General features: G+C 43.8%; 1 protein-coding gene across 1 annotated transcript in view; it reads right to left on the bottom strand.

Annotated features, from left to right (window-relative positions):
* Positions 1 to 13,222, bottom strand: part of SLC5A11 (solute carrier family 5 member 11) — a 51,587-nt gene that overhangs the window by 6,294 nt on the left and 32,071 nt on the right. Inside the window, exons 8-10 of the mRNA XM_029220799.1 lie at positions 12,685 to 12,765; positions 9,363 to 9,568; positions 5,091 to 5,226 (exon numbers count right to left, since the gene is read on the bottom strand). Of these exons, the coding sequence (XP_029076632.1) occupies positions 5,091 to 5,226; positions 9,363 to 9,568; positions 12,685 to 12,765 (423 nt within the window). The remainder of the gene's footprint in view (positions 1 to 5,090; positions 5,227 to 9,362; positions 9,569 to 12,684; positions 12,766 to 13,222) is intronic.

Raw genomic sequence — 13,222 nt, 5'->3', positions numbered from 1 at the left:
TGTTTGAATGATAGCTTTCTTGTTACTTTCTGTCTTCCTCATATCTGAGCTGAGCCACACTCCTCACCACCAGCTCAATGCCAACACAACACCACTTACCCCCACTGGACCACTTATAAATCCTCAAGTCTCTTTGGCCAGCTGCATCTAGGAATAATTCCCATAAATAACTCCTAGACCCTCCCTCTGCTCAATCCAAAGGCTTCTGTCCTTCTTCCTCATTCTAATGAGTAACACTGCCTTCCGTCCCACCTTCTATGGCAAGTGGGAACGACCTCGAGCCTCAGTTTAGGGGTGGGCTTGGAGCTCTTCACTGCCCACACCCATCTCCTCCCCCGTTCTGATGCAGTATCAACGTCATGATGATCATGTAGCTGAGGCCTCAAATTCACAAGTGGCCTCAAATAGAGATGTTTGACAGTATCTCCAGATGAGGTGGTATGTCTAGTCTTTATATTTTTATATGTGTTAAAACTGTTAATTTAATAAATGTAAATATTTAAAGTACATCATAACTTTAAAATCTAATGTTGGGTTTTTTTTAATTAAAAAAATTTTTTATTGAAGTATACTTGTATAGTATAGACGTTTACAATGTTTCAGGTGTACAGCAAAGTGATTCATATATAAAAAGAATATATAAAAAGAATATAGTTCCCTGTGCTCTATAGTAGGTCCTTGTTGTTTATTTTATATATAGTAGCGTGTATCTGTTAACCTCAAATCCCTAATTCATCCCTCCCCTAATATTATTGATTCTGGTTTCTTTGTGTTTTTTTTTGCCACACCATGTGGCTTGTGGGATCTTAGTTCCCCAAGCAGGGATGGAACCTGGGACCCCTGCAGTGGAAGCGTGGAGTCTTAACCACTGGACCGCCAGGGAATTCTCGATCCTTCATTTGCTTTTTTAAGACAGCATAATACCTAAGAAATGGAAATCACACCAGGCCCCTTCATCCATTAGGAAGCCCAAGGACTAGCTGGTCTTTGTAAAGTTTCTCCACTCACTGTTATGTCTTGTCAAAGCTGGGACCCTTCCCTCCACTTACATCCACCAATGGGAGAGGAAATGGGTGCTGTGGCCACAATTCATAATACAAGTAACAATTGCTATGGGATAAAAGTAGATGCCTCCAAAACTCTGATTCAGTCTTAGACAAAATTAAGACAGCAGACCAAAAATGATATTTGACAGGAAGTATTGAGAAGAAACAACCTCGTTGAGAAAAATGCTTTTGAGACGTCAAAGCTCTTGGCTTGTTTATGACTTGTCTGCAGAAGTTTAGGAGAAGATTAGAAAATAGTTATATTCCTGTGGCCAGAACATGGTATGGAGCCTCCCAAGCGGGGCAAAGATCTTGCTTATGTTCCAATCTTGTGGGTTTGGACTCTTGTTGTCCAAAAGCTCCTCTCTTCAAGGGACACCAAGAAGGAGCAAGACTCCCCCTGAAATCATTCATTTAATGACCTAGTTTTTATTTAACCTTCTAGGAATGCAACCTTCAACCATGAAACACATGACAGACACAAAGTTTATAAAGCATGTTTAGGGCAGAAAATGGTGTTTGTTCGTTCAGGCTAAAGAATATGTTCATCACAGGGAAACTAGTTGGCTCAGCTAAGTTATAAATGAAACCAACAGCCTTGTGATTGTTAACCCACCATTCTCTATATCAGCTCACCTGTCTTGGGTGAATTAATCAACCATTTCATATATGGAGTGGATTCCCTTGTCAGATCCTATGATGCTTGACATAAAGGATGGCTCTAGCAGAGTCCAATCCAAACACAGCACCAACCCTCCTTCTTCCAAATGCCAACATTCATGGAAGTTCACTACGACTCGGATGCCGCAAATAAACACTGTACATATACACCTTCTCATGTAATCTTCACAACTCCATATGGAAGATATTGCCATTATACCTATTTCAGAGACAAGTAAACTGAGGCCCATAGAGACTAATAACATCCCCAAATCATAAAGCTAGTATCGTGGATAGGATTCAAAACCTTAGCTTATTCCAAAGCTCAGGTGGAGATGATTGGCTTTGTAAACAGGAACATTTCTAGACTCTTGTGTTTCATTGTTTCGAGGGTTGATTTGTTTCTTTCTTGGTTTCCACTAGAGTTCCTTTATAAGTGGGCGCTATTCCTTGGATGGACTAAGTGGAAGAGGATGTTGTCCACGTTCAAGAGAGCTCAGGATCAGAGCATCATTTTAGGCAGTGCTGGACCCATTTGAAGATTCAGCAGGTTGCTGATGGAGCTGAGATGGAGAGAAGAGTGGAAATGGGTAGGAACAGTGGCTTGGCCTGGCACCTGGCCCTGTAGACCAGGGCTTCTCAATCTTCTGCCGGGCACCGCCCCCAGAGATTCGGATTCAAAAGGTCTTGGACGGGACCTGAAAGTTTGCATTTTTAACAAGTTCCAAGGCAACCCTGATGCTGCTAGGCTGGGAACCACACTTTGAGAAGCTCCAGTCAAGACCTTCAAATGCACCGCACCCACCTCACCATCTCCACCCTACCTCACTCTCTTAAATTCCTTTCGCACTATTGCTAGTACCAAATGCTAGAGTGTTTTGATATCAATTTTCTCTTACTTTTTCACAAGTACCAGACTCATCTGTTATGTTACAAACTCCCTAGGGGCGTGGAATGCGGCATTATGTTTCACTTAACAACCGTTATTGACTGGCTGACTGCTAAGAGTGAGGCTCAGGGTCTTGTTATTGATCATCCTGATACTGATCCAAAGTATTGATGTGATTTCCTGAAAGAGACAGTAGCATGATTAAGAGTCAGGTTTTGGAGGCAGAGGCCCCTGGATTTAAATCTTGGCTTACCCAGCCCTAGCCAAGTAACTTCCAGCAAGTCCCCTAACCTAGGAGTGATCTAGAGTCCTCTTTTTTCCTTAACAGCTTCATCCGATCCATCATTCATCTGGTTGGCTCCGCTCTAAATTATATTTTCAAACCATCCACATGAATAAACTGTTGCCTCTTCACAGAGGCCTTCCCTGGAAACCCTGTCATAGGAGCCCCTGCCCAGCATTCCCTGTGATGCTTCCCTATGCATTTTCCTCACAGCACTTAGCACAATCAATGAATAGCTCACTTACGTATTTTTTGTCTCCTTCACCACTAAAACGTAATCCCCCCCAACAGCAGGGCTACTGTATGTCTTGTTCCCTTATGCATCCCCAGGCTCTTCTAGAAAAAGGCCTGGCAGATAATTGGCTTTCAAAATATTTGTTGAATCCATGGAAGAATAATAAATGAGTGAATCAATTAATTTCTCTGAGCTTTAATTTCTTCCTTTCTTTTGGCCACGCAGATTGCTGGATCTTAGTTCCCCGAGCAGAGATTGAACCCACACCCTCGGCAGTGCAAGTGTGGAGTCCTAACCACTGGACTGCCAGGGAATTCCCTGATTTCTTTATCTATAAATGAAAATAACAATAGTACCTATCTCATAAGGTCCTTTTGAGGAATCAATGAGATAAAATATGTATAGAATAATAAAAGTGAACACTTCTATAGTGTTTACCATGTGCCAGGGACTGTTCTAAGCCTTAGGAAATATTATCCCCATTTTACAAGTGAGGAAACAGAAGCACTTAACAGAAATTAAGTGACTTATTCAAGGTCACAGGAGCCAGGAAGTGTCAGAGCCAAGGTTCAGGCAAGGCATTTCAGGTCAGTGTTCATATTCATAACCGCCCCACTCTTCTGCAAAACTCCTCACACGGGGACTGGCCCTTAGCACAATGAATGTTGGTTGCTTTAAGCCACTTTCTTTGTTCATATGTCGCCTTGCCCCTCAGCTGTATATTTTCCATCAAGTCACCATAAAACCAAGATCCCAGTTCTTATCCTCATCTGGGATTTTTCAAGCCCTGTGCCGCTTCCCTGGAAAGAGGACCGGTGGCTCTGGGTTCTTCATCCATCAGGGCTGGAGAAGCGCAATCCCAGCATCTGGCACCACGGACGGTTCCCCATCCTTTCTCTTCCCCAAGTCCTTCCACCTAATTCATAGTTCTAAATTATTTTGACAAAACTTCTGGACTGGGGCTTCCCTGGTGGCGCAGTGGTTGAGAGTCCACCTGCCAATGCAGGGGACACGGGTTCCAGCCCTGGTCTGGGAGGATCCCACATGCCGTGGAGCAACTAGGCTCGTGAGCCACAACTACTGAGCCTGCGCGTCTGGAGCCTGTGCTCCGAAACAAGAGAGGCCGCGATAATGAGAGGCCCGTGCACCGCGATGAAGAGTGGCCCCTGCTTGCCACAACTAGAGAAAGCCCTCGCACAGAAACAAAGACCCAACACAGCCCAAAATAAATAAATAAATTAATTAATTAAAAAAAAAAAACTTCTGGACTAACCATTTCATCCTAACCCTTTCTTTACCTCTGCAACATCATGTAAGATAAGGCATAGGGGAGGGAGATTTCTGCCCGTTTGAGTTAATAACAGCTTGGGTCAATACAGGGTTAAACTTAATGAGGCAGAAAGGAGCTTTCTTCCACACAGATCACCAGTTCCTGACGTCACAGCGACTCCCAATAACATCCCCCACCCCTAGTCCTGTTTAATCCCCATGCTGCAAACCTCATCCCTCTACCAAGTTTAAAAAAAAAGAAAAAAGCTAAGACAGATACTCTAGAGGTTTTGATATCCCTGATTTTGTTAAGAAAAGGAACCCCCAAAGGGTTCTATTGGGCCGAAGTTGCCAAACCACTGGGTTCAAACATTGAAGTGTGAGGGGAGCCCTCTCATGGGATTTCAGGGAGCTGACATCTGGAACCATGAGATTTTAGCCTAGTTTGTGGTTTCCGAAAATATATAGTTGAGGCGAGGCCCCAGATAGGTCTCCATTTGACTTGGTCTGAGACATTAATAGGACGTTCTCATTGAACCAATGTTGGGAAACAGCACTGAGTCAGTAGTTGCCAGGATGGAGACACCTCAGCTGAATCACCAGGAAGGGACTCCAGCTGCATTCTTGAGGGGCAGTCAGTAAGATGTTCAGAACACTTCACAGGGTCTGAGACTCACAGACAACCTCTCCTCCCAACTGTCTTCTTACCTGGAAAGAGGACACGGCTGACCATACCAGGGAACACCATGATGAAAAGGGGCAGGACCTTCAGGTATGCGGCCATCAGAGAGCCTCCTTTGGCATGGGACAGGTTCTTGGCAGCCAGAGTCCGCTGAACAATCACCTGGAAAACAGTGGTGTGGTTGGAAGTTGAGATAGATTTCTCTTAAGGCCAACTAGGTGCGCGTGGCTTCTTTGTAGGCATAGTAGACCCAGGAGCTCGGTTTGCCTGCCTTCTCTAAGGAAACATCTCTCCTATTCTCAATCCCTGTGATCCAGTGGTCCAGTTGGGGTAGCTATACCAAGGCAGAGAAATCAAGAACGGGAAAGAGGATAGAAGAGGAATGCAAATACTTTGCTAGGAGTGATGAGTTAAGAGAAAGAGAGGATCTGAGATATTGCTACCAACAGGATTGGCATGTCTGGACTTGTAGTTACTGCATACGGTGTGCCTAGGTCTTATCCTGACCCCCTTCTCTCCGTTGGGTGGCATAAGGTAGGTCTTGTTAAGATTTATCCACTTAGAACAGATTGGTGGTTGCCAGAGACAAAGGGTGGCAGGTGGGCAAAATGGATGAAGGGGATCAGAAAGTATAAATTTCAGTTATAAAATAAATAAGTCCTAGGGATGTAGTGTACAGCATGGTGACTATAGTTAATAATACTGGATTGCATATTTTTAAGTTGTTAAGAGAATAGATCTTAAAAGTTCTCATCACACACAAAAAAGGTCTCATCACAAGAAAAAAAATTGTATCAATAACTGATGGTGATGAATATTAACTAGATTTATTTTGGTGATGATTTTGCAATATATACCAATATCGAGTAACTAAAACGATTTATCCACTCAAAGGGAATGACATGTTCTAGAGTGTTTTCTGAGTAGAAGACTGGTCCCCCAAAATCCTGCTCCAGGCTTCAGATTGAATCTACATGAACTCAGAACTTTCTCTACTATTTCCTTAGGCTTTGGATCTTGAAGCATCTGGAGAAGTTGCAGAGGCCTTGGTGAGTTACTAGAGCTTTTATGAGTTGGTTCAGTGAACTGTGGACAAGAGGAGTGAAATGCCATTACCATTATGGTGCTGTGGTGAGCAGGACAAAGTGGGAATTCTTCCCATTTTTTAAATGATGTTCATCAGTGGCATAGGCTTCCTAGAGCGTCCTGCTGCTTCTTTTGAAACCCATTCCCTCTCCACAAGTCTACCCTGTCATCTTGGGTGCGGAATCTGCCTGATCCAGGGGTAGGCACCTGACTCACCCCTGGCCAATCAGAGCCCTTACACAGGGTATTTGGATTTGGGACTTGAAGAGTTGTCAGTCTCTTTGCAGTTGGTCTGCAGTGAGAGACCATGAAGTCAGCAGGTAAGAGAGAAAGACAATGGAGAAAGAAACCAGAAAAAGTTCCAGCACTTTCTGAAGGCTAGTTCAGCTTCCTGCCGTTCGTATTCCATGAGCTAATAAATCCCCTACCCTTTTCCTAAGCTGGTTTAAATTTGATTATTTTTTCTGTGACTTGCAACCAAGTGTACCCTCACCTGCACAGATTATTATTATTGGGTTGGATGTTGTCAGTGAAAGACTCTAAAACGTGGCATCAGCTTATGTGAGGAAAGGTGAAGGAGCAGTGAGGATCCCTCTATCCAGAGCTGGGAAGTCAGCTGTTTAACTGTTACCTGTCATTTCTCAGGACTCCAAACACACACGTACTGGGCTTTCTAGAACACTTAACAATGCGATAGTAACATGGAGCGATACAGCAACTATAGAATACTTTTTACTGCTTCATTAAGGTGCCAAGAAGAGGCATGCAAGCTTCAGTCCTTGTCGGTCCATCTGGAAGCAGAGAGGAATTTAGAGCTTTGGAAAACCAAGCCCTTTTGACAGGAGATCCAAAGCTGTGACTGAGAAGAATGCTGGCTTTTATTCCCATGAAGCGGAGCCTCCAGCTGAGTAAGTTTTAAGAGACTTTTGCTGCTCAAAACCCCACAAGCCCTGGGAAGAGCGTGTCGCCCTGTACGGCAACCCCCGGACCCAAGTAATGGAGCATGACTCATAGGAATGTTATGAAAATCAATGAGTTAACATATAGGAAATGCTTATATCAGTTACTGGTAGATGGTCCAGCATCAATCAATGTTTGTGTCATTACGATTATCGATTGTGATTTACCTCTTCCATCTCTGCCCAGGAAGATTAGGAACACGCCCCCAATCAGTGAACAGGGAATGCTGCTTTATCTTTCTCCTGCTCTGAAATGAGCTACGTAGGGCAGCACCAGCCCAAGGGACTAACACAGTCTTTGGACTCAACAGAATTCAGCTCAGCAGCGGCAAAACCAGAAGTTGTGGGGTCCAAGGAGGGCTTGGGTTTCTGGCCCCTCTGGCCCTGCCTGCCCTTTGGAAGAAGATCAAGTCATCCCGGATTAATTAAGTCCCCAGGCTCTTGAACAATGCGAGGTGGGTTGGAGGTGGGCTTCAAGGGTTGCACACTGGAATCCCAGCTAGTAAGGGTGTGAGGCATCTCAAGGAAATATTTGTATAGATTAATAAATATAAGCTGTTGAGCCATGTCAAGAGCAGTAGCATAAAACCATAGCAAAGGGCTTCCCTGGTGGCGCAGTGGTTGAGAGTCTGCCTGCCGATGTAGGGGACGCGGGTTCGTGCCCTGGTCCGGGAAGATCCCACATGCCGCGGAGCGGCTGGGCCCGTGAGCCATGGCCGCTGAGCCTGCGCATCCGGAGCCTGTGCTCCGCAACGGGAGAGGCCACAACAGTGAGAGGCTCATGTATCGCAAAAAAAAAAAAAAAAAAATAGCAAAAAGGTAAATGTTTTAAACAGTTTATTAAATGAGCCTGCAACAAAAAAGACTATGAGCAAATTCCTAATGCTCCCCTTTTTCACAATTATTAGTAACCCCGCTAATGAGGAAACAGAGGCTCAGAGATCTTAGACGGTGTCCCAAGGTTATGCCACCTGAACTTGATTCCAGGTCTGTTAAGGTTAAAGCCCAGGCTGTTAGCCTCCGTCTGAGTTGTCTCCCAGGGTCTCTCCAGCCTGAGACTTGCTAAGGAAGAGGACGGGTGCTCTCTCTTAAAGGGGCAGTATTGCACCCATCTCTAGCTCTTGGTTTCTAGCTCTTCACTCAGGAGTTCTGACCCTTGGGGTGACCTGGATTCACTCTCTGCAGTGTCCCCTCCATCAATTCAGTGGCCCGACTCCATGATCATTATTTTATTTAAAGTCTCATCAGCCCTGAATATGAAATAGGGCTTCCAAAATGGCACACAGATCTCTGATCATTAATGCAATGGAAAAAGCCATTTCAACAGATGATATATTCACAGGGCTTGAAACCTGAGAAAGTATAAACAGGTGTGCAGTGAAATGGCTTCCATCCATCCTGGCACATCTGCCCACCTCCCTGCCCACAGGTAACTGCTCTTAGTTTTATATACATCCATCCGGAGTTTCCTTCAGCACATACAAGCAAATGCAAATATGGATTCTATCCCCCCCACACACACCTTTTAACACAAAAGGGCTTATTATACACACCACAGTGCCTTTTGCTTTTCTCATTTCTTTCTTCACACCAGTTATATATTTGCTTTAAGGGCTTTATTTTGGCAGGTGCCTCTGCCTAAAACTCTCCTCCCCAACAATCACCAGAGCCCACTCACTCTCCTTAGCTCAGAGGGCACTTCTCAACCATGACTCCCCTAATCACTCTATTTTAGATGACACTCCCACACCCTCCATTTCCACCCCCCCCACTTGTTTTTTTTTTTAATGACAGTTATCACCTTTTAACGTTCCCCATAATTTATTTATTGCCTGTCTACCTCCACCAGAAGAAGGTGAGCTCCGAGAGCCTGTTTGATTTGTTTACTTGTGATTTCCAAGTGGCTGGCACATAGAGGACACCTAGTGAGTATTTGTGGAGCAAATAATACCTATACCAGTTTTAACCTCTCTTTAAAATGTTTCATCTCTCTTGCTTACTGGATCCTTCCAGACATCCAGCAGGATGTATCAAGCTTTCCCCTTTGCAAACATCAGTAGCTTTGGATTTGCTGCGACATGAATAAGAATAAGAAGATAACACGTAGAGCAGTAGAGAGAAAGAAGTTCTCAAGGATGTTTGGGGAGAAACGCAAATAAGAGAACAGATAGCGGGAGAAAAGAACCCAGCCTCCAGATACTCCAAGGAAGGAAGCGTCCCCGAGAGCAGCTTTCTCAGCCTGCTGCCCTGTACCTGATCGGTGCACCAGTACCAGAGGGACGGGATGGACATTCCAAATAGGATCCCAGGCCACGGGAGATCAGATGTCAGTGGGTCTCGGAAAATATGGAAGGCATCTTCCCGGGGCAGCCCGCAGCTGTTGTTCCCACTCCGGTTGCTGGCCACAGCCAAGAAGTATTTCTCTTCCAGGCCTTCCAACCCGCCGACTGCAGCAAAACCTAGTATTCAGAGGAAACCCAAATTTGCCAGGAACTCAGACTGATCCACAGCAACTCATGAGGGGGTGGCTGGAGATTGGTGAAATCCTACTTAGAACAGAGATACCAAGGAAAGTTAGTTGACTTAAAGGTTCTTCGCCTTTTTTTTTTTTTTCATGCCTTTGGTAGTGGCTATGGATGGCTTCTCAGAATAATATTCCTAAATATACAATACAAAATACATAGATTGTAAAGAAAACCAAATATGTTGAAAGCACCCATCAAACCATAAAAACTCTGACGTAGTAATTTATTTATTTGCTCCATTAAGTAGAAAGACCCCACAGTGGGTCAAATAACAATTTAGTTTTAAAATAACCATGGACACAGTGTTTCAATACATCAGAAGCAACTGTAAAAACATTTGGATAGAAACCTCGGGGGGTATATTTTGGTATCAAAGTCACAGATATTGCAAATCTTCCTGTGGTTTGTTGCCTACACTAATCATTGAAAGATGCTCATATGAAAATAGAGATGAATTTCTTTCCCATCCAAGATTCACAAAACCCATGAATTCTGTCCAGGTTAAGAAAGCCTGCCTTAAGGAAACATTCTTTCACCTCTGAACTTCTTCTCAGCTACTCTCAATTCATGGTATCACAAGAGTGGTCCAAGTAACTTATGGCCTTGAGCAAGTCACTTCCCTGTCTGAGATTCGGTTTCCTCATTTGCAGGTGGGGATAATGTAGCACCAACCTCATAGGGCTGGAGAAAGACAGTGAGATAATGCACATAAAATGCACAGCATCTGGCACAAACGTGTGTTGTCCTTAAAAAATAATAAAGCACTGCAATTTGCAGATAATTTGCTTCTTTTCATTAATTGAACAGATTCAAGGTTATCCCCAAAATAACACTGCTCTCACTGGATTACGTTCTGGAAGGTTGTGTTTGTCTTTTTGTTGTTGTTTTGTTTTTTTCTTGTGTTTTATTTTTGGTGTTTTGTTTGTTTCTTTGTTTTTTGGTATGGAAGAGAAGGGGTTGGTGTTACCACTTGAGTAGGAATGATACGTAATCTGCAGCCTAGCTTATCTTTGCTGAAGGTTGTGGTGAACAGTGGCTACTGGGGGAAAAATATTGTGATGATAAATTTTTGTCATGCTTTTTTTTCCCTAAAAAATTATTTTGTGGTAGTGGGAGGGAGGGAAGTTTTATTAATCATTGGACCTGCCCATCTGAGTGTGTAAAGCACATATATATAGATAATAGCAGGTAGAAAGGCTGAGAAAAGAATCACCCCAGGATGGGTGAAAATAAAGTAGGCAGAGCATCGTAAACTTTAATGTACACACGAATCGCCTGGGAACCATTAAAAAGCATATCCTGATTCAGCAAGTCTGCAGTGGTGCCTGGGATTCTGCCCTTCTAATGGGCTCCCAGTTGACACTGATGCTGCTGGTCCCTGGACCACAGTCTGAGTAGCACCCATGTAGGAGAGACATCAGGGTACCAAATGAAATTTGGAATCCTTTTGGTATAAAGGAAAGTGGGGGATCTTGATTTCAGTCACTTTAATAAGCTCCATTTTAGGTCAGTTTTTCAGTTTCTCTTGTTTTTTTTTGTTTGTTTGTTTGTTTGTTGGGGTTTTTTTTGCGGTATGTGGGCCTCTCACTGTTGTGGCTTCTCCCGTTGCAGAGCACAGGCTCCGGACGCGCAGGCTCAATAGCCATGGCTCACGGGCCCAGCCGCTCCACGGCATGTGGGATCTTCCCGGACCGGGGCACAAACCCGCGTACCCTGCATCGGCAGGCAGGAAGGCACAATGTTAAGGTAAAAATTCCTGCCTATACTCTTTGACTCCTGCTCTTAGACTCTTCCCACAAAAGTTATTACCACATTATCTCCCCACTATTATCAACAGGGAGTATGATGGGGAAGGAAGGGTATGAGATCTGAAGTCAGTCTGACTGGGTTTGAATCCTGGCTTTGAATTCTAACTTTGTGACCTTGAGCTAACAGTTGGTGTCTTAATTTTCTCATCCAACAAAAGGGGTAAAAATAATACTGATATCATTGGGTTGTTATGAGCATTAAATGATAAAACATCTGGATCACTAGTGTTTTAATAGGTATTCATTTATGAACTTTTAATTTTGAGATAATTATAGACATACAGAAGAGTTGTATAAGTAGTACAGAGAGTTCCCATACACCTTCTCCTAGTGTCACTGTCTTACATAAGCAAAGTACAGTTACAGAAACTAAGAAATTAACATTGGTGCCTTACTATTAACTACAGTATGGGCTGTTCAATTTGCACCGCTAATGTTCTTTTTCTCTTCTGGGATCCAATCCAGGATCCCACACTGTGTTTATTTATGTTTCCTCCTTTCTCTGTAGTTCCTCAGCCTTTCCTTATTTTTCATGTCCTTGATACTTTTGAAGAATACTGGTCATTGTAGTGTGTAAAATGTCCCTTAATTTGGGTTTGCCTGATGTTTATTTACGATGAAGTTGAGGTTATATATTTTGGTAAGAATGGCACAGAGGTGATGCTGTGTCCTTCTCAATGCACCGTATCAGGAGCTACACACTGGTATGTCTGATTACTGTAGTATCAGTTAATATGCCTTGGTTGCTTAGTTACAGTGGCATGTGCCATGTTTCTCCACTGTAAAGTGGCTATATTGCCCTTTGTAATTAATAAATATTTTGGACGTGATACTTTGAGACCAAGCAAATATCTTATTTCTTCATAAACTTTCATGCGCTGACTTCAGCATTTATCATTGGATCTTGTCTATAGCAATTATGACTGTGATGTTCTAATAGTGATCTTCTATTTCCCTCAGTCTGTCTTCATTTATTAATTGGAATTCTCCTGTAAGGAAGAGTTTTCCTTTTGCCCCCTTTTATTTGTTTATTTAATTATTTATCCACGTCAACATAGGAGGATCTATTAACTTTTCCTTAAAAAACAGTAAGTTTCCATGATACGCACAGCTCTCTTCCAGCTAAAATGACCATGCCTCAAGCAGGAATCCCCAGCTGGGTTTGAAACAGTGATGAAAGCAGATGTCCATGCTTGAGAGAGGTGCTGTCATCCACCCAAATGACCCTGGCACCCCACTTACTGTAGCCCATCAGGGTGAGCGCTCCTATAAGCATGATCAGAGTCTGTAGAGCATCCGTGTAGATCACAGCAGCCAGGCCACCTAGTGGGAAGATGAGCACTGAGGTGAGGGTCAGGTACTCTGGGGGAGAGGAGTTACTCTGGGTGCCAGAGGCAACTTGGAATTTCAAGACCTGACGGGGGAGAGTTCCTAGTGTTGATTGTTTGCAAAGATGGCCACAATATCTCCTTCCCAGGTGCCTGCCCATTTAGTAATGTGGCCTTGCTGCTCCTTTCACGTTGAGGTGAAGATCTCTCTTCCTCTTAAATATGGTTTGGCCGAATGACTTGCTTTAACCTATAGATACGGTGGAAGTGATGTTGTGCAGCTCCAAGTCTGGTCCTCAAGAGGCCTGCAGTTCCTGCTCTTGTTCTTGTGTTGCCCCGAGAACACTATGCTTCTTTAAGAAGCCCAGTCTAGCCTCATGGAGCATGAAGGGCCACCTGGAAGGAAAGCCCAGCTGACAGCCAAGCTAACCACCAGACACCTGAGTGAGACC

Source organism: Monodon monoceros, unplaced genomic scaffold (genome assembly GCF_005190385.1).
Source record: "Monodon monoceros isolate NGI ecotype Baffin Bay Population unplaced genomic scaffold, NGI_Narwhal_1 Super_Scaffold_13, whole genome shotgun sequence".
In the NCBI taxonomy this organism is placed as follows: Eukaryota; Metazoa; Chordata; class Mammalia; order Artiodactyla; family Monodontidae; genus Monodon; species Monodon monoceros.
The sequence above is the reverse complement of the archived record's forward strand: the minus strand, read 5'-3'. Positions and strand labels throughout refer to the sequence as shown.